At 44.7% G+C, this 26,692-nt stretch overlaps 1 protein-coding gene across 2 annotated transcripts in view; it reads right to left on the minus strand.

The window, feature by feature from the left end:
• The window catches only part of SH3PXD2B (SH3 and PX domains 2B), a 107,613-nt gene that overhangs the window by 27,547 nt on the left and 53,374 nt on the right, over positions 1-26,692 (minus strand). For both annotated transcript variants that reach the window (XM_012722573.1, XM_012722572.1), the window contains exons 5-7: positions 17,281-17,372; positions 9,379-9,404; positions 2,532-2,666 (exon numbers count right to left, since the gene is read on the minus strand). In XM_012722573.1, coding sequence (XP_012578027.1) covers positions 2,532-2,666; positions 9,379-9,404; positions 17,281-17,372 — 253 coding nt within the window. The remainder of the gene's footprint in view (positions 1-2,531; positions 2,667-9,378; positions 9,405-17,280; positions 17,373-26,692) is intronic.

Below are 26,692 nucleotides of genomic sequence, written 5' to 3' on the forward strand. Positions count from 1 at the left end.
TGTGATTATTTGCTACAGCATCAAGAGGAAAGTATCATAGAGCCCAAATATCTTAGCTATTCGGATCCATTCCCCAAGGTCATACACCTCCAAGACTTGGCAATCCCAAAGAAAAAGAAGGTAGGGACAGACTCTTGAGCAAGATTTCTAGTGTTACAGGGAGTCCTTTGCTCCCGACCTTCCTGAAGTGGAAGGAAGCTGCCTTCTGCTTCATTCAACTGGATGTGCCTTTTAAAGTACATGTTATGGTAACTGGAACTCTCTGTGGGAATGAATGGGGCAGGTGAATCTGAAAAGCCATAAATTAGAAGATGTGTCATATGCCTTCCTAGAACTCATTATTTTAGGTATATATGGGTGCAGAGATGCACCTGGCTGTCTCATGCTTCACATCTATGCACTACTGATTGCTGGCTCCTCCTAACAGTTAAAGAGGGTACGTATTCATCCTGTCCCTATTTTACAGGTGAGACTTAGAGAAGGCCAGTGACTTATCTGAGGCCACAAAGACCAGAACTCAAGCCCAGGCTGTCCAGCTGATTCACAGTTTGATCTTGACCATCTGTGTTAACAACTCAAGCATGGCCTGAGGGATGGTAAATCTATTATAGATGGTGACTGTTTGCAAGCAGGCAACTGGACCACATACTAATGTTTGAAATGTGCTTATCTCATGGCCCAGCAGTTCTAACTCTCAGTATGTGGCTTGATAAAACACTTATCAGTGTGTGCACAGATATGCTGTTCATATTGAGAAAAACATGGCTTATTTGGGTCTAATAGTATACAGATGCTAAGAGGATAAGAGCTAAATGTTCACTGAAATGTCTCAGATCAAAATGTGTTGACACCAATGGGTTTAAAACTCCCCCACCCCATATACACATATACATACAAACATGATCTATGTATGTGCACATGTGCACATATACATGAATATATGTCTATTTGTGTACATATGTGAATAAATGATCCAGAAGGATTTGTACCAAACCGTTAAGGTAGTGGAAACTAGTGATTTTAACTTTATCATTGAATTTTAAGTTTTCAGAAGAGTGTATTACTTGTATAAGTAAAATTAACTAAAAATAAATGTTGCCTGCTTCTTGGCCACTTGAAGATGTGACTACTTCTATCTGCCTCCCCACTGGCCCCCGATTTTGGACATTCTGGGTTGTCTCCAACATGGGTTCCTAGTCCCCTCCTTTTGTCTACATAGTGATCTGAGCCATTGCATAATATGCATGTACTCATTTTCAGGAATCAGAAAGTCACGTGATCCTGGGGCTGGCTGGCTGGACTGGAATTTCAGCTCAGCAAACCTCTCGTGAGAGCCTGGGTGAGTGACGAGTGACCTGGAGGCTGGGTGTCCTCGCTGTGCAGCTGTTAGCAACAGTTACAGTGAGAATCCAAGGGACCTTGGTCGGCTAATGTTGATCTCTTGACTAACTGGTAACATGATCTAGAAGCTTCCAGAAATAGACATTCCCTCAGTTGTTTAACGTTAGCCACTGGGGCATCACATTTTTCTTTTTTATAAAGATTTTATTTATTTATTCATATAGGACTGGCGTACAGGCCAGAGGTGCAGGGGCGGTGAGAGGCTTCAGAGACAGAACAGAACAGGGAGATCAGGGAAGCAGAACAGGCAGATCAACGAAGTATCCTGCTGAGGGGAGCAGTGGGAGGGTCAGGAGAGGTCTGCCACGTCATGTGGATCACCTCCTGGGTGGGGATCGAACTTGCACTGACGCGGCTGCTGCCAGCTTGCAGTGCTGCATCCTAACCCATTGTGCCACCAGGGAGGGCCCGGGGGCATTGCATTTAAACCACCACAGAGGTAGTGAGTTTATGTCACCTTCCTCTGTAGAGGGATCCACCCATCCCTGCCTCTTGACCTTTGCCTTCTGTTGTGCTCAATGGCTGCTCTGTGGCAAAGGAAGGAAACTCAAATTTTGAGCAACTACTCTTTCTCAGAAGCAGGATTACATATTGTCTATGTATTAGCTCACTTAATCCTTAAAACTGCTCTTGGGGCAGAAGTTTTTAAAAAAACTTTGTAGATAAGAAATTGAAGACCAGAGCCTAAGTCTTGATCATACATATTCTCTCAACGACCTGCCAGTGTATGTGATCAGTGGTCTCTGGGACGGGCAGGTGTGCTGAAGTGACAGGTAGCATGCCTGTCCCACAGTTGTGGATCAGCGGCATGGTAACTGGGGGTAAATCAACAGAGTGACTTTCTGAGGAATGCTGGACTTTGTGTCTCCAAGTACTTTGAAACCAGAGGGAATGTTCATGGTTTGGTTGAGGAATGAGTCTTGGAACAAATTGGTAACATGTGACTCATCAGGATGCTGGTGAGCTGTGACCACGTGGGATGTTCAAACACTGGGATCAAATGGGGACAGCTTTCTAAGAGGCGATCTGCTGTACCTATAGGAACTGACCATTATTGCATTTTCTGGGTTTCCTGTCTTAGGGGCTTGACAACTGTATAAGTGGGGAAGGAGGTGACCTAGGTCTCCTACCTGACTCGTTCTTCTCAATGATGTCCACCACCTGCCCCACACTGAGGCTGATCTCTGAGCTCTCTTGCTTCTGGTAGTCTGCCACCACCACATATTGCTCCAGGACCATGGGGTCCACTGAGGTCAAGTCACTTCCTGTAATACAAAACCCTACCAGTTATCAATCTGACCACATTCCATGCAGGAGGCAGAAGCAGGACCCAGGGAAGCAAGATATTTCAAAAAGAAAAAAAGAGTTAAGAACTTGTCCCAAGAGTGATACCATTCTTTCATTCATTTCATTCACTCACCTGTCAAAATTTACCAAGTGTGTGATCTGTGTAGGCACTGCTCTAGGACCTGGGGGTTCAGGGTTAGTAAGATATGGTATTTTTCCCTGAAGAAGCTAACAGCCTAGTAGAAAAATTCATCCACTCATTCTTATCCATCCATCTACCCACACATCCATCTCTTCATCAAACATTATTCATCTACTTATCATCTACCCAAACATCCCTCTATCCATCCACAACATATTTAAGTTTTTATCACTTATCACCTACCCAACTATATATACATCCATGACCCATCTAAACAAGCATCATCCATCATCCATCCAAACAAGTATCCACTCATCTACCCCAATAACATCTATTCATCATCCAATCAATTAAACATCCACCTATTTGCCATTCATTCAACCATCTATCCACCCATCATTCGCCCAACTAAATATCCATCCATTCATCCATCCATCCTATTAATTCATGGAGTCACCAATAATGTTGCAGACACTATTAGGTGCTGAAGTACTAAAGTTAATGAGACAGATAAATTTCTAGTCTCAAGTAACTCTCTTGATGGGGAGACAGACACATAAAGAAATATATATGTTCAATAACTATATAGGATAATGTAAACATGAGTTATTGATAGATGCATTTGCTGGAAACAATCATGACGTTGGACAAAGAAGGAATAGGAAAGGGGGTGTTACATTAGATGGGGTGGTCAGCAAGCTTTCCCAAAGGCAGTGACAAAGCAGAGATCTGAGTGAAAGGGGTCACAAGGAGATACAGAAACAGTGATGCCTGCAGCCTCTGAGATGGGAAAGAGCTTGGAACCTTCTAGGAATTCAAAGGAAGCCAGGGTGGCTGCAGTCCAGTGAGTGAGGGGAGCCATCCTAAGTGAGGTCATCTCAGGAGGCGAGGCAAGGCAAGATGGTTGGATTCTTTTAAAAATTTGGAAGGAGGGCCCTCCCTGGTGGTGCTATGGGTTAAAGCACAGCACCATGAAGCTCAATGCAGCCGCTTCACTGAGAGTTCGATTCCCGGCCACGGAGGTGACCCACATGGCGCAGCAGACCTCTCCTGACCCACCTGCTGCTCCCTCAGCAGTGTGTTTCAGTTGACCTGCCTACTCTGTTCCCCACTCTGCCTCTGGTGAATCCTCTCACCACTCCTGCACCTCTGGTCTGCACCCCAGTTCTGTATGCATAAATAAATCTTTAAAAAAAGTGAAATAAAAATCTGGAAGTAGAAAGTCACTTAAGGGCTTAAAGAGAGAATGATAAGTTAAGGTTCACAGCATGTGGAGACTGGATGAAAGGCAGGCAGGAACAAAAACAGGAGGACAGATGTAGGTCAAAGAGATGTTAGACAAAAGATGATGGTGGCTGTGGACTGGGGCAGAGCAGCGGTGGGGCGGGGGTTCTGGGAGAGGCTGTTCCACAGCTGGGGACCCCTGGGTTGCACAGCCATGGTTGTACAAGACCTAGCTGATAAAGAAATGAAGAGCTATTGCAGAATGAAGGTTATGTAAAGGGATATCTGAATTCAGACTTGAAAGGGAAACGGACAGCACTCCAGAACAGTAGAATTTATGTGGGGGCCGCAGGGCCCTGGTTTTCTTAATATTCTGATCTATAGTATTCTCTCCTGTTTCCATCAGCATTGAAACAGTCGGGCAATCCCCGTTTCTAAATACACCCAGTGGAGAGTGGTATACGAGCGCTGACTTATCCTGGGTTCTTTTGCGCCTCTCTCGCCAACTCTGTTGCCTGCCTGACTTCCAGCACCCATGCATTCCCACTGCAGGCACCGGGCAGGGCCACAAAGGCCCTCTGTTAGAACCACACATGCTGACATTTGCTGAAAACCCCGACAGAGCACTGGGGCCAGGTCACCGCTTCTTGGCTCTGTGACCACATTCTGGTCATTCATGCACCACTGACCTCGCACCCTGGGTGAAGAAAGCAGGGAGAGAAAAGAGCAAGAGAGAGAGAAAGAAGCAGGGAGATGATGGAGGATGTAGGCTCAGAAGGCTGGGAGGGAAGCGGCCCGGTGAATGCCAACACGCAGGCTCCATGCCTCACACAGACTATGGCAACACAGATGCCCTGCAGAGTGGGTACTGCACCCCCACCTAACAGACAAAAAGACAGGCTCGCAGATAGCAAGTGACTTGCCTTGGATCCCCCAGGTGACATCCAGGCCAGGCAGCAATGGTTGTTAAGAGAGGATGATAGAGAAGGAAGAGTGGCTTGCAGCCTGCTTCTCCATCCGTCCCCAACGCCACCCTGGGGACCGCTCGGCAGAGCCTTATTTCTTTGTGTCTTTCAGGGCTTATCTTCACTATTGGCAAATGGCATTCCTGTGTCATCTCCTTAGAGGCGAGGCTGCAGGGTCAGCCTCTTCCAGCCTCAGGCATCAGAGCCCACCTAAGCCAGCTACATCTTTCAGTGGTCTCAGAGCAGACTGATGTGCTTTCTCTCTGCTGCCCACATTAGGGCATGAACTTGGATGGCTGCGTCTTGGCTGTCTCCTCCATACACTGGCATCATGCGCCTAAGAGGAACCATCATGTGAGCAAGGAAATACTGGCTTCCTGGGGCCTGGTCATTTCTAGGTGCATCCCCAGGGAATGCAGCAAGTAGAGATCTGAGTCCACAGTTTATGGCCGAAACGTAGTCTAGCTCACAATCCGAGGAAAGCAGCGAACTCATTTGGCCATTATGTGAACTTCCTCCAGGTAACTACTGAGCTTTCCTGTGCCTCAACAGGAAAGGAAGTGGAATGGAGGAAAAGCACCCTCTTCCCACTGGCTAGGGGCTGTGCCTGGGCCCAGGTTCATGCTCAGAGACAATGCAGGTCTTGTAGGCAGGCAGGCAGGGGCCGGTGAGGGCACAGCCGAGGCTGTGTGCAGGTGTGGGGTCTCTCTGCTGCCACCTGCAGTACTACCAGAATCTTCTTAGTCATGGGTTTCGTGCACAGACTTCTTCCATGATCCACTCACACACAATCTCACCGAGTGACATCCTCTACACTAGAGTGCTTTCTTTGGAGCTGGAAAGGGAAGAGGGGACACCTGTCACTGGTGTCCCTCTGCCTGGACTTCCAGGCTCTCTTCCATCCTGCAGCCATGGTGCTCATGCTATTCTGATCATGCCACTCACTGATATAGCTCCCCAGGGCTCACAGGTAGCCCAGAATCTGGACTTTGTCTTTCTGGCTTTGCTTTTGATCACCTCAATCCTGGTTCACCCATAAAATGGAAATCACAACTGATGGTGATAACAGCTGTAACTGCATACAATTTTCAGGACTCTGATTAATGGAATGATCTATTCAATTTTATAGCAACTCTCCTTACTAGGATGCCAAGGGGACTTGGGTTAAGTAAGAGCAGTGACAGACTCAGGGCATCATGAACTCACTGTGAACAAGACAGGGGACCAGAAAATGAGGAGGGAGCAGGGTTTCATGCTCTGGGCTGGCGTAGGCAGATGAGCTACTAGCACAAGGCTTGTTCAGGGGGCAGGGCCTCGACTTACGTCTCTTTGTTCTCCTATGACAGTAGCTTTGAGACTGAGGTTAGTGGCTGAGGAGAGTGCCCTAAGTTCTTCCAGAGCAGGTTGATTTCCAGAAGAATCAACCCATCAAAACTCCATTCTTTGACCAACCAGCAGTCTCCAAATGGACTTTCAGACATTTAGGTGTTAGGTGGTGACACCTACTGGTGGTCAGTGATACTGTGGCCAAGCTCTATAATGCACAGTAATTGCAGTACCTAAAAGTTGCTGCAGATGGCTAAATTTAGGAGCTGCAAGTATGGAATCAATGAAATCCCGAGAAACACCCTTTTTGTGGGTTAGTAGGAGCTGGAGGCCTGCAGAAAGGAAGAGACTGGGCAACAGAAGGGTGTTTCTTTTTTTTTTTTTAAGATTTATTTATGCATACAGAACTGGGGTATGGGCCAGAGGTGCAGGGGTGGTGAGAGGATTTACCAGAGACAGAGTGGGGAGAAGAACAGGCAGACTAATGAGGTACACTGCTGAGGGGAGCAGCGGGCAGGTCAGGAGAGGTCTGCTGTGCCATGTGGGTCACTTCCGGGGCAGGCAGGGATCGAACTCATGCTGAAGTGGCTTTAGCTTCTTAGTGCTGTGTTTTAACCGCTGCACCACCAGGGAGGGCCTGATATGTTTTTAATTTTTAAAGTAATAAGTGCTGTACACAGACTTAATTGTGTGCATCCCCACCCAAATTCACATGTTGAAGTACCTCGTGATATGCTTGAGGATAGGGCTTCTGGGAGTAATTAGTGTTAAATGAGGTCATGAGGATGGGGCCTGCCCTGAGGATTAGTGTCCTTACAGGAAGAGGCACTGAGAGCTTGCTCCCTCTACCATGTTAGTACACAGTGAGAAGACAGCCATATGCAAACCAGGGGGATCTGATTTCAGACTTCTAGTCTCCATACCTCTGAGCAAACATTTTTTTGTTGTTTAGCTCACTCAGTCTATAGTACTTTGTTATGGCAGCCTGAGAAGACATGCAATGAGGAATAATGGTAAAGTGGAATTTTTTCCTAAGCATTCACTATACTGCCAGTGTTAGTGAAAAGTCAGTAAATAAGAGACTACTTCAATAAGTAAAAGGTAGAAAAATCAGGCAGAAAGATGCTCCTTAGACAACTAGAACACCTGTAAAATCTGGGTGGGAGGATTTCTTCCTGCAATAGAATTTGAGAATACATTAGCCAAAGGCTGCAGGAGCCAGCCAGTCAACCATGACAGAGAAAGTCCGCCTTCTCCAATTGAGTGCCCTGTTCCAGAAATCCTGTGCTTGGGCAGTCAGCCTTAACTTCATTTCAAGTTCAATCAAGAAGGTAGGTTCTAACATAAAGGAAGCGTTCAAAGGTCAGATGAAAAATAAGGCTAATTCCAGCATGCGTTCCTGGTCTGAATGAAGAAAGATTCTATTTCTACCCAACTGAACTAGAAATAAACCTGCCCCTCATCTTTGCAAGTGAATGATGTCATACTGGTCACCACAAAATTAGAGCTCTTCTCTCTTTTCCAGACCTGTCTCCTCATCAAGCCTGTTCTGACTGGACACTTCTGTTTTCACAAACCAGATCTGTCTCTTTCCTCTGTCCTTCCTACCCACTCCCTCCAGGAAAGTCTCTGTACATTCATAGCCAGATATGCTGTGACCAGCTGTTCCTCCTTCCTTTCTGCTCTTTTCTAGGAAACATACTATTATCCTCAGGATTCAAGGGCTATTTGCAGCTTTCACAGGATACCACAGGTTGGTCAGTACCTATTTAATCAGAAAGCAGACTGGTGGGGAAGAGGCCAGAGTTCATTCTAGATGCCACACCCAGAGGCACAGAGATCCAGTTCATTTCCACAGTTCTTTGCAAAATGGCCGTGGGATCTGTAAAGCTGACCACAGGCCTTGTGCCCAGAGAACCAAAGATGTTGAATTTGGACTTGATACTGATACCTGACAGGGAAACGGTAGCAAATATGTATCACCTAAAACATGCCAGGTACTGGTCTAAGTGTTTTATACATAGTACTATAAATCCTGAAATAATCACCAATCCCATTTCACAGATGAAACTGCAGGCATCATTTCCCCCCATCCTTATCAACACCTAGACACCCAGATAAATCTTCTGGAAGATTGAAGACCACACTGGCTCCAAGTGTGGCTCTGGGTTTTGCAAATGTTGGGCATAATCTTGGGTCACAGGAAAAAGAATTGGGCTTTTGTGAATGTAAGTTTATCACCCCCACCTCACCCCCCTCGCCTGTGAGGAAGCAATGGCTCCTCTCTGTACACCCAATTTTCCACCACCTCATTTTCAGCGGATGCTCTTGATAGAAGAGTTGTGCTGTCCAGGGAATGAAAGGTGTTATGAAGGAGGACAGTTGATTTTGAGGAGAGTGGAAGAGAGTATAGAAGCTGCTTGAAATAGCAGTTGCCATTGCCCAGAAGAGAGGCTGTTAGAGGAAGTCCAGACGCTGGGCCTGGGGTGAGAATGTCAGTTGGGTGAAAATCTGCAGCACATTCGTGTCTTTCAGCCTGAGCACTGTCCTTTCTCCCAGCATGCCCTGTATTGTGTGGAAGTTCTGGCTCACTCTTCAAGAACCTGGATCTTCCTTTTGGAATACCCAAAAGGAACGCTCAGAGCTATCACATTCCTTATCCAAAGCAGAACATGGCATGCAACATACTACAGAACAGTTAGAAGGCCGTCTGTCTCCCACTCCCCACTGAAGCAACCTCAGGAAAAATATGATGATTCATCCACTTTGTAATTTCTAGGAATAGGATGAAACAATCTCTAACCCAATCAACAGAGTGGGGTATCAGTCAATTAACCATACACACAGAGATGCAAGCAGGCGTCCACCCATTCATTCACCCATCCACCCATCTAACCTATGCCCACCCATCCTTCCCTCCACCCTTCCCTCCACCTGTCCCCAATGCAGTGTCCAAGGCCTGGAGCATCATAGCTACTCAGCAGGGATATGTTTACCATTCAACAAATTGTAGAAAATGAAAAATATTCTTACCAGATTTCTTTTTCCCAACATGTTCCCTGTATGAGAAAGAATGGGGTTGGGGAAAGAATAAAAAGTGAGTAACTTTAGTATATTGACATGAGCTATTCCATTAGGAATTCCAAGATTCTCCATCCCATAACATCTCCATTCAATCATTACAATCTAAGCCAGCTCCAAAGACCCTGATTCCTTACAAAATAAAGAATTCCTTTTAGTTTTCTCTGCTTGTCTGGCAAGTGTCCTGGTGCCCTGGGTACGAGCATCTCTCCTGTATTTGTGAAGCTGGGAACCCGGGGGTGGAGTTGAATGGTAGGGGTACACAGTCTGAAACAGGGGCGAGGCCTCCACAATGCACTGAGCCTGAGGCCCACCTGGCCAGGCACAGCAGAGGCTGTTCTTAAAGCCCCCAGAATTTTAGACAAGGAGCAGAAAGGGCTTGGCAGAAAGCAAGTGGTAAGCAGAACACTCAACTTGAGTAGAAGTGTGGAGAGCAGTGAACACAGCACATGTCCCCATGGTGACATGGGGATATGACTATAAGCTGGAATTCACATGGGACGAGGAGTAGTGATTCCTTTACGTCTGTCAACCACATCAGGGTTTACATATACAACTGCACTGCAAATAAAATACTGTAATTCAGGGTTTACAAAAAACTTTCCAGTAGTTACAAAGTTTCCAATATTATAAAGAGAAAAAGGTGACAATAGAATGGTTGGTTGAAAATATTTGCTATAATTACTGAATGTGCCAGAAGCTGCTAGGTACTTTTAGCTCACTTGTAGACTGTGCATACTAACTTTAGGAATGAAGTATTTTTTTTTCTGCCTATTTTGCAGACAAAGAAAATGAGGCACAGAGATGTTAAGTTACTTGCCCAGAGTCACACAGTTAGCAAGTGCCACAGCCAGGATTTAAACCCTGTTCTATCTAATTTTTAAAAATTGATATGCAACTTACATACCATAAAACTCATTCTTCTGAAAGTGTACAATTCACTTTTTAGTAGAGTCACAAGGTTGTATACCTGTCATACTATCTAATTCCAGAAAATTTTCATCACTCTAAAAGCAAACCCTATATCCAACAGCAGCCACTTTTCATCCTCCATGTTGTAGTATGTACTGGCACCTCTTTACATTTCATGGCTGTATACTATCTCATGGTGTGGGTAAAGCACAATAATTATAGCAATTATTGACTATCTGTTCATCAGCTAATACGCATCTGGGATATTTCCACTCTAAGGTTATTATGAATATTGCTTCTATAAAAACATTTGTGCACAAGTTTTTGTGAGCATACCTATTTTTCTTTTCTTGCTTACATACAAAGGGATGGAATTATTGGGTCATGGTAATTCTAGGTTTAAGTTTTTGAAAAACTGCCAGGCTGTCTTCCAGCAGCTGCGGCCTTTTACATTCCTACTAGCAACATATGAAGGTTCTACTTTCTCCACATCCTTGCCAACACTTGATACTATCTGTCTTTTTGATTCCAGCCATCCCAGTGGGTGTGAAGTGGTATCTCACTGAGGTTTCGATTTTTATTTCCTGAAGGGTGCTGAGCATCTCCATATGGATACTGGCCATCTGTGTCTCTTCTTTAGAGAAATATCAATTCCATGTCTGATCTTAAGTCTAGGTTTTTTTTTTTTTTAAAGATTTATTTATTTATTCATACAGAACTGGGGTACAGGCCAGAGATGTGGAGGGTGAGAGGATTCACCAGAGACAGAGTGGGGAGCAGAACAGGCTGACTGACGAAGAACACTGCTGAGGGGAGCAGCGGGCGGGTCAGGAGAGGTCTGCCACACCATGTGGTCACCTCCGGGGCAGGTGGGGATTGAACTCATGCGGAAGCGGCTTTAACTTCTTAGTGTTGTGCTTTAACCCGCTGCGCCACCAGGGAGGGCCAAGTCTAGGTTTTTAATCTCCACGTAACAGTGTTTTCCATGTAGTCTCAGGAGAGGGCGAAAAATTTGTTTGACCTGGAAGAAGCCTGGTCGGCTTTCCCATGAGTCTGGGAGAGCAGCAGAGCCTGGTCAAAGGACTGGCTGGGAGAGTGGGCCCAGGCCTAGCATTACCCAGTGAGGTTAAACTTCATCATCCCTTTTAGGGAGCTTGAGGATAACAGCACAGTATCTGAGCTCACATATCCTGGTACGTGCTATGTGCAGTGGTCAGAGCACTGTTTCTGGGCCCACCCACTGAATGCGCTCCCCCAACCCTTCAGGGTTGTTTCACAGATGGAGGTAATGAAGCACAGAGAGGGCAAGCACCTCACCCAAGCCTGGAAACCAGGGAGTCTGGTAGGCTTTTTCTGGACAGCCCAGAAGGTCAAGTTCCCTCTTACCTGCCAGCTACAAGACACACCCACACGAGGCTGCTCAATGAAGAGCACCATCTAGCTGGCAACCTGAGACATCTCGGTACCTGAGCCAACTCCTGTCCTGCTAGTTGACCAGTGTCCCAACCAGCAGGGGGCTGAGGTAGCAGAGCTGGTCGGGAGGCAGCAGAAGTAGCCTGCATCAGCAGAAGTAGCCCGTGTGGGCTTAGTAGGTACATTATTTTCTTTGTGTGACCAGTCAGTTTGGGTTAAAGCCAAGTTTTTGTAAGCATGGCAGCAAAAGCTTCCTTTAAAAACTGCTGGGAAAGACTCCTGATTTGGGATGAGTTTGAGGAATCTGATGTGGTAAAACTTCCCCTCACCATTCATCACTTCCCAAACCAAGAACCAAGATGTGGCAGAGACTACCTGCCCTGGTCCTTGGGCCCTCAGCAACCTCCTACCTCCCTTCCCACTTCCCCTTCCAAGTCTGGCTTAAAGACCTGAAGGCATCACTAGGTAGGTACTGTCTAGTACCAGACACTATCCTTCATGGGCAGTTGTCCTTCTGACAACTAAGGTTAGCCCTGCCCATTTTTACTGATGAGGAAATAGGAGCTCAGAGAAGTCAAGTTACTTGTCTAAGAACACACAGCAGGGAAGAGACAAAGAGATCAGAAACTTTTTATTCCTTCCAAGAAGACTCTGGGAACCAGATACAAACCTCCAGCAGGAAGCTGGTTAGTTTATCCCAGTTGTTTGTGCTTTCTTTGGTATAGTCTAGGCTGTTTGTATTTTCAGCGGATGTTCTAATTGTGTGTCTGTATCCACAAGTTCTCACAGCCTGAGGGCTGAAGGCGGGGCTATTTTCCCTTTGTATTCTTCCAGAAAAAAGAATGGCAAGTGCTCATTGACTCTACAGGGGGTGGTCTTTTCTGTTTTGCTTTTTTAACTGAATGAAGCAATTAGATTTCTTTTAGTTGGTAGACAAGTTCTTAAAAATTTTGAGATTCTAATCACATGCCATTCAGGAAAATAAATTCAAACTCATTTAATGAGGAAAGGTTAGAAGAAACCTCAAACTACAAATCAACCAGAAACAAACGATGGTAGAGCTCTTCTGTCCCAATGGTGCCTGCCCCATGGTCAAAAAATGATTACCAAATTTGACTTCCCAGAAACCTAAAGCGTGCATACATCATCAAAATCAGACAGAAAATACAATGCACAATAAACAAGACAAATATTTACAAGTATGGTGAAGACTAATCATAATATCTGAAGAGCTTATAAAAGTCATTGAAACAGCAAAAGCAACAAAAGAATGAACAAAGAGATTTTCCTTTGCACTTTTGATTATTATAGAACCCAGAGCCTCTGACTCTTTAACTTCAATGCCAAGTTGGCTTGAACTATTTTCTAGTTCAAGAAATGCCCACCAGCCCTCCAGCCACCCAAAGGCAGGATCTGGGTGTGTTTTTCTCAGGCTTTCAGTGTGGGTGGTGGGGAAAATGCGCAATGAAGGCATTTGAATGAGCTGCACGGAGGTCTGCTGTTTTTGCAGGGAGACTGAGGGAAGCAGAACCATCTGGGAGGCCTGAGAGGGAAGACTGCTCTTCCCAGGAGAACATGCATCTCCTTATGGTTCCAGTCCTTTCAGAGATTTACTCCTCACATGTGCTTGGCCCTCGATACACATTATATACCCAAGTCTTCCATCACTCTCAAAGTAGGTATTATTATTCCCATTTAAGAAGTCAGTATAGGCCCTCCTGGTTGTGCAACGGGTTAGGTGGGTTAGGACATAGCACTGCAAGCTAGCTGCAGCTGCTTCAGTGCGAGTTCGATACCCAGCCCTGGAAGTGACCAAACGGTGCAGCAGACCTCTCCTATCCCTCCCACTCCCCTCAGCAGTGTACTTTGTCCATCTGTCTGTTCTGCTCCCCACTCTGTCTCTGTGAATCCTTTCAGTGCCCTGCACCTCTGGCCTATACCCCAGTTCTGTAAGCATAAATAAATAATTTTTTTTTAGATTTATTTATTTATGCATACAGAACTGTGATACAGGCCAGAAGTGCAGGGGTGGTGAGAGGATTCACCAGAGACAGAGTGGGGAGCAGAACAGTCAGACTGACAAAAAGTACACCGCTGAGGGGAGCAGTGGGTGGGTCAGGAGAGGTCTGCCACGCCATGTGGGTCAGCTCTCTGGCCGGGGATTGAACTTGTGCTGCAGTGGCTTCAGAGAGCTTCATAATGCGGTGCTTTAACCTGTTGCGCCACCAGGGAGAGCCCTTAAATAAATAAATCTTAAAAAAAAAAAAAAAGTTCAAATAGGCTTTTTCCTAGAAGTGTCATCTTGACATATGGAGCTAAGATCAAAAGCAGCCTATGGGAGAAACTACTACCAATAAATAGTGCAGATCATTTACACTTCCCTAGTGATTCCGTAAATTTCTCCAGAAAACCTTTGTATTGGACAGAAAACTCCAGTGGCAAGGTCTGGTCCCAGGAAGTTATAGTTCCCTTCCTGGACATGTGAGATCCCCCTCTTTCCTTGATGCCCCAAACCCTTTAGCACAGATTATAAGCCCTCATTTACTCTACAATACACAACCATGTAAAGCTTCTATACACGTCATTAAACTTTTCTCCTGCTAACCTGTTGTTAACTTGTCCAGCCTCAGAAGAGCCCCCTGGTGGGTGGGGGATTTTCCCCTCCACCCTGACATGATGGAATGGATTCCCCTTTAAAAGTATCAGAACATAAAAAAAAAAAAAAATTAAAAATTAAAAGTATCAGAACAAAATTCTAACTCCAGGACACTGGGGAAAGGTTTATTTACCCTTTGAATTATTACACATAATACCCAGAGGGAAGGTGGGAGGGTGGGCATGTCACATGACTTCAGAGCCCCAAACTAAAAAAATTCACTGTTGCCCAAGCCTTCATTTTCCTACTTCCTATTTCATTTCAGCCTCTTAATAAGCCTGTAATATAAGCCACTGAGGGACAAAAGGGGAGAGGGGACCTCTCTGCTCAGGTAGAACAGCTGGCTGATGGCCAGCCCTGTCCACACACCCCTCCATACCCTGCTTCTGCCTCCTTATGCCTAGGACTCTGGCAGGTCCTCAATACCTATGAGCTGATGAAAGAAGAATGCCAACACCACGGAACAGCACGGGTCTAGAATGTTCCTTCTAGCAAGTGGGGAATGTTCTGCTTTGACTACTATGAAGTGCCAACACACCAGCCCCTGCTCCCTGGAGAGCTGACTCTGCTCTGTATCCTGTCCTGTGTCCTTCATTCATGAGCAAAGGTCCCCAGACTCTTCTCAAGCACAGCAGGCTGCCCCTGCTCTGGGCTTTCTCCTGTCAGTCCAAAAGCTCGTCAAATGCCTGATCAGCAGCTGGGGACCTGCTTCCCCTACTCTCTCCAGGCAGGAGGCCAAAGAAATTCTAGAATTAACATTCAGGAAAGGCACCAGGGCAGTGGTTCTTAACAAAAGTGTGGGCTTTGGCTAAGTGAGGACCTCCCGAAATTGGGGGCAACCACCTTTTGGGGTAAAGAAGAAAGCTCTTATTGGGTTCTCCATGTTGTCTGTGATCGCCACAAAGGTTGAGTTCTCTGGAACCCTAAGATGAAGTAGGAGAAAATCTACACGTTGCTGAATCCTGCAACCCAAGGAACCCACATCCAGGCTGATTCTCGCCCTCAGATGCTCCTTCTGGTGCCTGCAGGCACCAGGCTGGTATGCACCCCACCTGCCAGGAGCTCCTCAGTAGGTTCCCAAGCAACACTACAAGGGGTCATGCAGTCCATCTTGTAGGATAGGAAACCGAGGCACAGAGCTGGGAAGCAATCCACCAAGCTCACCAATTTGAAAGTGGTCAAGCAATTCTCCCTGCTAAGGGTCGATCAGCTGGATGTCTTGATCAACTCCTGGAGTAAAAGCAGCTATGGCTAGTTGTTCTGAGAAAAAATGTCATGGGCCACCACTTTTTGAGCACTTGGCAAGTCAGTGGAATTTTTACTTAATGGTCATTCAATTCCCCCTGTAATCCTAAGGATTGCTATTTCCTTTTGCAAGGGAGGCCCAGGGTTATGTACCCAGGGTTATGTGGGTACCTAAGTCAGGTGGAGGTAGGATTTGAACCCGGGTGTCATTCACTGCAAATCCAGGCTCTTTCTCTAAAGCTTGGGGGCTCCTGGTGTGGGAGCCACATATGTGTGTGCACACACACACACACACACACACACACAGAGGCTGCACGGGGCTTAGTTTAAGATTTATGCAGAGCTGGAGAAAATTCACCTGCAACTTTTGTGTCTCTTGTGATTCTGAGCCTCAGCTTTCTCATCCATAAAATTTGTTGAGAATGAGGTGGAAACTGAACACTCTAAGCTCCATTGTCTCTGGTTCACCTCACTCTAGAAATCAGAACTGAAGTCAGAGGTTGGCAGCTTAACCCTGAAATCCTAGGAGGACTGTAGACAAATTTTAAGAATATTTCACCATATCTGGTTAGGTCAATAAAAATTGTGAAAGGTTTACCAAGAAACAAATGCTAGAGGCACCAAGAGTAGAAATAGCCAGGATGGGCTGAATGTCCATTATCAGATTTACATTATTTCTGTATCATTAAAAAAAATCCACATGTCATTAAGACATTCTATTGAAAGGTTCACTGGGTCACTTACAAAAGGTCCTGCTTGCTTAATTCCAAAGCTGGCGTGCTGGCTCTGATTAGCTGTAATTGCTCACTGTTCTTTTCCTAAGAACTGGTATTTACTGGAATGTTTATTGCAGGGAGTTAAGTTTACTCATCTGTGTGGCCGTTAAACCACTAGTTCTGCGTGATCAACTCACTGCCTGTGACTTCTGAACTTGATTCTGCAGTCAGGCACCAAAATCTAAATGGGACCGACTGCACTGTTAAAACTCTCTGCTGTTCTGTCCTTACAGGTTGATTTAAAAAATAAACTTCATGGCTTCAACAGATTCATTTCCTTCTACTCGACATACACAAAGCACTTAACACTGGGAAACACTGACAAACACAGCCTAGCTCGTTACTGCTGTTGGGAGCAAGAAATGCAGCTCAGAGCTGAGGGGTCATTCACACTGTTGCTGCAGGGAGAAGATGGGGGAGCAGGGACTGCAGTGATATTTGGACTGTTCCAGAGCCTGGCTGATTAGGTTCAAATCCTGGCCTCCAACTCGCTGGTGATGGGAGACTGAGCAGGTAGATCTCAGTCAGTCACACTCATTCATTTACATCTCAAGTAGCCCTGAGCGCTTCTACCTCCGAATGTATCTCAATCCATTTCATGCTCACGGTCTCAGTTCCAGTGCTCTCTTAGGATTGCCGTGGGCACATCTGGGGTGCCCAGATGTGGTAAGGGGCTGCAGAAGAAAGTCAGCCAGCTCCTTCATCTGTAAACCTCCATGCCTGCTACCCATTCTCAGCAACTGGGACCCAGTCTAACTTGTGCTTGGCTTTCCTCCAGATCCTCCTGGGGCTGGCTGACCCGGTGACATGGGGGGGTTGTGCATGCTCTGGGAGGGCCACAAACCAACTTACTCTTTGGGGGGATTCAGGTCCTCAGGTCTTGTCTCAAAGAACTGCAGCACCTCATCACACTGAGAGATGTATGGCGGAAGCTGGATCAGGGCCTGGGGGAGACAAGTATAGGTGAGCCATAGGAAGGAAAGGAATACCAGGGCTTCTCAAACTTAGGCAGGCATCTGTCACCTGGGGGACTTGTGAAAATGCCGGTTTGTTGGCCCCACCCCCCCCTTTTAAAAAAGATTTATTTATGCATACAGAACTGGGGTACAGGCCAGAGGTACAGGGGTGGTGAGAGGATTCACCAGAGACAGAGTGGGGAGCAGAACAGGCCAACTGACAAAGTACACTGCTGAGGGGGAGCAGCGGGTAGGTCAGGAGAGGTCTGCTGCGCCATGTGGTCACCTCCGGGGCAGGGATGAAACTCATAATGAAGTGGTTTTAGCTTCTTAGTGCTGAGCTTTAACCCATTGCACCGCCAGGAGGGCCCTCCACCCCCTATTTTTGAATTCAAGTTTAAGGTAGGACCTGAGAACAGGCATTTTAAGTAAGCTTCCTGGTGATGCTGCTGGTTTGAGTTTTCGCCCCCTCCACAGAATCTGTATATACACCTGTATATCAGAGGCATATTTGTATATATCATGCTCCTATTTGGAAAACATAATAAAATATGAACTTCAAGCCAAGTTCTTACACCATCCATGCTAAATATTGGGTGTCTTTTATACAGACATATGGCGAACATTTAAGTTGTTTCCAGCAAGCTCCCAAATATGTCCTAACTCACGGCTCTTCAGCGTTGAAGGGACTTTTTTATGATTTGGGTAGAGGCTAGACATCCTGGGATCTCCCCACCTAGTTCCAGGCCACCCAGCTACCCAGCTCATCAGTGGAGCTTCGAATGTCTGTGCCAGTGGGGCAAGTAAGGAGGTGGTTGGGGGGCAGAGTGGCACTGCTATTTGTGGTGCTGGCTTATCTACCCACAGATTACTCAGAGATCCAACAGACATTCTTTGTGTCCAGCCCTGTACTGTGCTAAACGAGAGAGAAGTATAGGGTGATCCCATTCATGACAGAGTCTGAAACCAAGACAAGACTCTGTAATGAGTAAACAACTCAGCTTATCAATACTTACACTTCCCAGGGCCCAGGCGGATACAGATCTGACTGCAATAAGCTTCATGCACACTTTTTTTTTTTTCATGCACACATTTTATTGAGCCTGTGTTTGTGCTGGGGATATACAGGGCTCAGCTGTTTCCCCCACCCTTGTGTGCCCTCAAGGTAGATGGATTCTGCAGCTCTGCCCAGGCCTCAGTGCTCCATTCTTATGCCTTTTTGTCACACAGTGTGAATCTGGGTGGGAAAGACATGTGTCTTGTGTTTTCCTGTATTGCAAATGTCTAAAAGTTTAGTCATAAGTGATGTGCTGTTCCTAATTCTAGGGTAATGGGGAGATGAATGGAAGTGTCCAGTGTGGTACCTTCTAGAGGGTTTCCTGGGTATTTTAACCTTATGTGATTTATTTTTCAAAAGCTTTAATTAATTGTGGTAAAAGACATAAAATTTACTATCTTAACCATCATTAAGTATACATTTCAGTGGCTTTAAGCATATTCATATTGTTATCATCCTGTCCATTCATCTTCAGAACTCTTAATCTTGTAAAACTAGAACCCTGTACTATTAGATAACAACTCCCTATCTTCTCAGTCTCTGAAGACTACTGTCTACTTTCTGTCTTTAGAAATTTGACTTCTCTAGGTACCTGATACACTGGAACCACACAGTATTTGTTATTTTGTGACTTTCTGATTTCACACTTAGTATAATGTCCTCAAAGTTCATCCAGGTTGTAGCACATGTTGAAAGTCTCCCTCCTTTTCAGGGTTAAATAATATTCCACTGCAGGTGCTGACCCCATGTAACCTTTGAGATAGGATGTGACTTTAAAGCACATTCTTCGGACATACCCTACTCTAGACATAAAGTGGAAACATGTGGGGTAGATTAATTTTGTCCTTGTCTGATCACTGTCTATTCTCTATTACTATTATTATTATTTTGCAGGGAAGGATATTGACCTAAAAGGGTTTGGCATTTGTGGTTCATTGATTTTTTTTTTTAATTAGCCTTGAAGTAGTTCCTTCACAGTAGCAAGTCCATAGAGACTGACCTTTTTCTAGGTCAGAGAGTAAGATCCTGAGAAGGAGAGAGCAGGAACTTCCCAAATCCCATTTCTGACTCCCTTTCCTTCTGGTTTGGAGCAGCAAGTATTCACTCTTCTGCTGTCGTGGGGGTCCCTGTGGGTCTCTGTTTCCGCTGAAATTCTGCAGCTCTTGCAGTTGGAACCACATAATGAAGGAGCTGATTATATGCTGGACTGTGGTTTGTCCTGGCTGCTTTGTGTGCAGATATCTTGTGGCTGGCCCCAGACTGTAATAACAACATTCCCCATGTTGGCTCAGTGCTCAATGGCTCCCAAAATGCATCTGTCTGCATCATGTCATATAATAATCCTGGGAGGCCTGGCTCATTTTAGAGATGGGGCAATGGAGGCTCTGCTGATTTGAGATCTAGCCCCTCCACCCCAAGCCCAGAAGATAGCTCAGGGGTACGGGCTATTCCTACTCCATCTTCCTGTGTGTTTTGGTAGTGTGGGAGAGACCTTGGTGCCTGGTTAGAAGTATTCACTGGATAAATAACATAAAGAAGAGGCCTGAAGCTGGCCATTGACACTATTTGGGGAGAGCTGGGTGGTGGACCTTAGATTTTTCTGCCTGGTGGGGGCCTCCCATGGAAGGGGCCTCCCAAGTTTGCTCCTTGCTGAAATGGGTAAAGGCCCCAAATGGACGAGTGTAGAAAGGACAGCCGGGCCTATGGACACCTCCTGACTAAGCCAAGTTCACTTTGGGTTTTGAACAATTCCTAAGAAGTAAAAGCCAAACCAACCCCCAAACCATAAAACAAAGCTAAGTTACTAGTAAAAGGGAGCAGAGAATGCTTTGATTTGCAGTTTGGAAAAACAAGCTAATAGTACAACAACAACAAAAATCACCAACAACAAACCCACCCAACCTGTGTCTGAGAAGTAATTCAGCTTCTGAAATATTCCAGTATTGTTTGGTCAATAATGACAAAGCACCACAGCTCTGGGAAAACCCTGTTCCAGAAGGAATCCTGGCCCGTTGGACAGATGTGGGTGGTCTAGATAGGGCTGAAGAGAAGAGAGGGGGTTCAGCTCGCAGAGGGTAATGATGAAAGGTCACACAACTCTGGATCCCAGTTCTGCTCGGTTACTTCCTACTTGTGTGACTGGCTAAGTGCCATCATCTCTCTGCATCTCAGTTTGCTGATCTGTAAAATGGACAAACCACCTGTCTTGGAGGGTTGTGCTATCAAACAAGTAAGGAAGTGGATGTAAGGTTTCCACTGTATATTCAGTGCTTCACCTTTCTGTCCAGAACAAAGTACAACAGCATGATGGTGACGTTAGAGTCAGCAGAAGATCGTTTTAATAACAGCACTCGATGAGGGAGAAAGGCGGTCTCTTTGAATTCTCTTTGGCTTCAAAAAGAACACCCCAGAGAGTTAACACTTTGTGGCTAACTGGGCAGGGCCTCAATTGCACCTGTCCGCCCTGGCTAATGTTGTGCATCGGTGAGCACACTCCCCAGCAAGGCCAACAAACAAGTCAGCAGAGCACAGTGCACTCTGTCCTGCAAAGAGCTGCAGCCTACTACTTTGTTTCAAGTAGAAGCTACAAGAAGCCCCAGGTGTGGTACAAACATGCACCCCACACTTTGCGTCAGGCACATTTCCTGGGCGCATTACCTGTTTTTCCCTGCACCTACAGACCCTATATATACCCATGGGCAGTCCTAATAAACAGACTTTGGACTTCAGATCCCAGGTTCCTGCTTTGCTTTCTCACATCTCCAAGTCTCCTATGTTCCGGCGGCAGTCGTTTGGGCGATAGGCGGACGGGTGGTGAACGCTGTGGTCAGTGCACCCCTTGGTAGGTTTGCAACAACACTTCCCTCAAATTTTTTCACATTTCATTTTTTTTTAAAAAAGATTTTATTTATTTATGCTTACAGAACTGGGTTACAGGCCAGAGGTGCAGGTCGGTGATAGGCTTCACCAGAGACAGAGTGGGGAGCAGAACAGGCAGATCGACGAAGTACACTGCGGAGGGGAGCAGCGGACGGTCAGAAGAGTTTCTGCCGTGCCATGTGGGTGAGCTCCACGCTGGGATCCAACTCGTGCTGCAGTGGCGTCAGAGAGCTTCATAATGTGGTGCATTAACCTGTTGCACCACCAGGGAGAGCCCTACATTTCATTTTATTGTGGTAAGAACACTTAACAGCAGTTCCCTGGAGCTTATTCATCTTGTTTAACTAAAACTTGTGCTCCTTGATTAGCAACATCTTATTTTCCATTTTCCTGACAACCACCATTTCCATTTCACTCTGATTCTAGGGTATGGTGGTGACTTTCCATACCTTACACAAGTGGAATCCATACATTATTTGTTTTCCTGTGACTGGCTTTTTTCACTTAGCAAAATGTCCTCAAGCTTCATCTGTGCTATTGCAAAAGGCAGAACGAACTTCTTTTATAAGGCTGAGTAGTATGCCTTTGGGAGTCCACAGTCAGTTACGACTTACTGGCTTTTTTTGGTCAGTGGTGATTCCAACGGGCTAGATCCCAGGCCATGGTGTGCAGTAGGCCAGACCACCTATGCTTGTGTGATTATAGTGTGTGATGTTGGCATGACGGTGAAATCATCCAATGACACGCTGTGCTCCACAGTGAGCTGTTTCCACATCCTAGCTATGAACCTGGCAGTGCTACTATCGCTTCAATGTCCTCATTTCATTTCTTTTAGATAAATACCAGATGTTGAATTTCTGGGTCATATGGTAGTTTTATTTTTAATTTTTTTCTGGAGACTCCACTCTGTTTTCCATAGCAGCTGTACCATTTTGCACATCCATCAATAATGTGCCCAGGTTCAATGTCTCTGTAGTCTCACTCACACTTGCAATTTTTTATTTTTTTTGGTAACAGCCATCACAAAGTGTGAGCTTTTATCTCATTGAGGTTTCAATTTGTATTTCACTGATGACTAGAGCACTGAACATTTTTATGTTCAGATATACACATCTTTTCGTTGTGTAACTTCTTTAGAGAAATATGTATTCAACTCTTTTGTCCACTTTTAAATTTAGTTATTAGTTTTTTGGCTGTTGAGATGTAGGAATTCCTTATCTATTTTATAGAGATTAACCCCTCATCAGATATTTGGATTGAAATACTTTTCTCCCACTTCTGTAGATTGCTTTTTCATCCTCTTGATTTCTCCTTGGCTATGCATAGCTTTTTTAGTCTGATGTAACCCCACTTGTTTCTTTTTATTTTTGTTGCCTGTTTTTGGTGTTATATGTATGAAACCATTGCCAAGAGTCCTGAAACCCACGCATATGGTCAGTTGATCTTCAACAAAGGCGCCAAGAATACCCAATGAGGAAAGAACTGTCTGTTTTACAAGTAGTGCTGGGAAAACTGGATATTCACATGCAAAGCAATGAAACTGGGTCCTTACCTTGCATCATAAACAAAAATCAACTCAAAATACATTACAGATTTAAACTGAAATGATCAAACTCCTAGAAGAAACCCTTCTCTAACTTGCTTCCTGAGAGCAGGGCTAGGCTCTGCAGACCTCGGAGTAGACAGGCCACAGCAGAGGCCTGAGTTAAAATCATGTTTTGTTGCTACTGTTTCAGTTTTTATTTTGAAGGAATGTGAAGCCAGTTTTATATTATGGTTATGATCAAAAATTTCTTATAAAATATATCTTTTTAATAAGTTCAAAAAGTGAGTCAGTTTAAAGAAAAAACAACAATACAGATTATATAATAAAAATCTTAAAGGGGGGTATCAAGTGACTGGAATCTGGCAAACACTCCTATTTAAAAAAAAAATATATATATATATACACACACATACATACACACAAACCTACACACACACACAAAGTAGGTGGGGTGTGTGTGTGTGTATACACATGAGCATATACACACATTAGATTTGGGCTACACTTAATTATTACTATCCAAAGTACCTCACTGGGAATGAGCATTTTATTAAATAAAAGATTAAGTACAGGGCCCTCCCTGGTGGCGCAGCGGGTTAAAGCACTGCACTAAGAAGCTTAAGTCACTTCCGCATGAGTTCGATTCCCGCCTGCCCTGGAGGAGACCCACATGGCGAGGCAGACCTCTCCTGACCTGCCCGCTGCTCCTCTCAGCAGTGTACTTCATTGATCTGCCTGTTCTGCTCCCTGTTCTGTCTCTGGTGAATCTTCTCACCCTCCGCATCTCTGGCCTATACCCCAGTTCTATGTGAATAAATAAATAAATCTTAAAAAGAAAAAAAAAAAGATTAAGTGCAAGTCCTCATTTCAGAGATGCTTATAGCAAGTAATCAGCTGCTTTCACCCATGATCAGCGTCACAGTCTGTATTTACTTGCATAACCATTGTTTGAAATGATTTTCTTTCCTGATGAGCTGAAGAATGGTTTAGAAATACTCTCTGGTACTTTGGCTCTTGCCTGAACAGAACTTGCCAAGCCCAGCATTGTAAACTCTTCAGAACGGTGCCCTAGAGCTCAGAGTCTGATTCTTCTGAGCCTTGCCTCTTCTGAAGGGTTTTCCTGTTAGACCATGTTGAGGATTAGCTGATCCTGCCAATAGGATTATCATTGCATCTGTCTTGAGAAAACTTTTATGCAAAGTGGTGTCAAAGAGACAGCTGGTATTTCAGTAAGCTTACAAAACAACTTGAGAGACTGTTTGGGAAGCTTATTGATAATAAATGCCTGTATCTGTGGCATGATTTGGCCAAGTCTCACATTCATTGTGCCTTTCGGTGAGCAGAAGTTCTTAAATTTAACACAGTCAAATAAATTAATCTTTTGGTGGTTGGTAACTTGTGTGTTTCTGGAAGTTTCTCTATTTTTCTATATCTAAAAATTATGGAGATAGCTTCCTACTTTTAATTTCCAAGACCTCTTACAGCACTGCCTCTCACATTTAGGTCTTTAATTTCCTTGGAGATGGTTACATATATACTGTGAGGGAGGGATTAATTATCTTTGTTTTGCTTTTTTTTTTCCTACATGGGTACCATTTTGGTGAGGAATTCAACTTTTCCTTAATGAGCTGCAAGGCTGTCTTTGTCAATATCAAAATATAAATGGGTTTCTTTCTGGTGTGTGTGTGTGCGTGCATGGGGTATTTCTATTTTGTTCCACTGGCTTTTCTATTCCATGTCATCACCATAATATGTAAATTGTGTGGCTTTATAGCATACCTGGTAAAGCAAAATGTTTCTTTTGTTGTTAATATACACCTGGTAGCTAGGTTTGGAGATATCTACAATCTTCATTTAACATTACTTAATGGATACTACCAATTTTTACTAAAATAAAGCTAAATGTGATTGGTCAGATTGGCTTAAATTAGCCTTCAATGATGACAATACAGATATCTAAATTTTATGTAAAAGCCTATCCAGTCTGGGAAAGAATTTACAGACCTCTGGCGAAAGGGAGAGTCATCTCTTTCTAGGAGGGAAGAGAGCAGGTCCCTTGAAACTCAGCCCAGGGCATTTGGGGAGCAACCCCCAGCCATACCCCCAAGAGCTACTCTACTTTTAATACTTAACAGCAAGGGGCTGTACCATGCACTGCTTCATTTTTACACAAACGATTCTTTCCTGGTTAATCCAAGCAAATTCTCGATGTCTGTACCATTTCAGGTATCAGTCAGACATGGGCAGGAGTATCACTCCAGGATTTAAAATGTCCTTTTCCTAATCAAATGTCCAGGGGTACATGAAGTCCTGATGTAAGGAAAAGTTGCAAACTCTGGAGAGAAGTTGGTAGGCTGGTGAAGAAACAGGATAGTACAATCTGGGACTGAGGGACAAGTACCAACAGGCACCCCTGAGTCAGAGAGAGAGGGGACCCAAAGCTCTTGTTAGAAGGGGCTGGACAGTTGAAGGTCATCTCTACAGTGGGAATTTCAGGCTCTAGAGGTCTAAATTTTCCTCTGTGAGCTAGAGCTAACAGCAGTGTGATTGTGCCTGATTGATAGTCTCTGTCACTCACACCCCATCCCTTCTAATGGCATCCTCATTGCAGCGGAGAGTCTGGGTTTATCTTCTTCTATGAAGCACACAATTGAATATTTCGACCTTTTGAAATGTTACATTTTTAGAAAGCCCACAAGAGTTATGTGAGTGCAGAGGCCAGCTTCCATATCAATTTATTGGATGGATCTGAAACAAGATCACATCTGGCAAAGAGAAAATGCTCAGTCAGGAGCAATTTTCTGCCCCTCCATGGTGCCTTATGCAAAGAGGGTTCATCTGTCCCTACACTTCCCCCCTTTACAGGTTTTTACAAACTTACTGAAGGATACACATTACATACCCTAAAATTTACCCATTATTAAGTACACCATTCAGTGGTGTTTAGTAAATTATAATTGTGCAATCACCACAATCTGGTCTTAGAACTTTGCTATCACCTCAAAAATTTCCTCCCACCTAACTTGCAGTCTGTCTCTCTGTCCCCTCCCACCTCCCCAGGCCCAGGAAACCACTATCTGCTTTCTGATTCTGTAAATTTGCCTTTCCTGAAAATTTACTAAAGATGGAATCATATAAGATGTAGCATGCAGTCTTCTGTATCTGGCTTCTTTCACTTAGCATCATGCTTTGGAGGTTCACCCATTTACTGGTATTTTACGGTGCTTTGCTGTTGAATAATATTCTATTGGGTGCACATTGTACATTTTATTTATTCACAAGATGACAAATATCTGGACTACTTCCAATTTGGGGAAATTATTAATGCTGCAGTGAGTATTTGTACACAAGTCTTCATGTGGATATAATTTTTCAATCTCATGAGTATACCCCTAAGGCTAATCACATTGTAAATTTAACTTCCAAAGTGGCTTCCCATCATATGATGTCACTGGAACAGGGGCTTCAATTTCTCCACATTCTCACCAATTCTCGGTTTTGTTGACTATAGCCATTTTAGCAGCCGTGGGGTATCTCATATTTTTATTTTGCATTGCCTTAATGATTAATGATATTGAACACCATCTCATGTGTTTATTAGCTAGCATGTCTTCCTGGGTGAAAGTTCTATTCAAACCTTTTTATATATATATATATTTTTTAAAGATTTATTTTTATTTGTGCATACAGAACTGGGGTGCAGGCCAGAGGTTCAGGGGCGGTGAGAGGCTTCACCAGAGACAGAGTGGGGAGCAGAACAGGCAGCCCAACGAAATACATCGCTGAGGGGAGCAGCAGGTGAGACAGGAGAGGCCTGCTGCGCCA

The sequence above is a fragment of the Condylura cristata genome, unplaced genomic scaffold (genome assembly GCF_000260355.1).
Source record: "Condylura cristata isolate star-nosed mole 26May11 unplaced genomic scaffold, ConCri1.0 scaffold00008, whole genome shotgun sequence".
Classification (NCBI taxonomy): domain Eukaryota; kingdom Metazoa; phylum Chordata; class Mammalia; order Eulipotyphla; family Talpidae; genus Condylura; species Condylura cristata.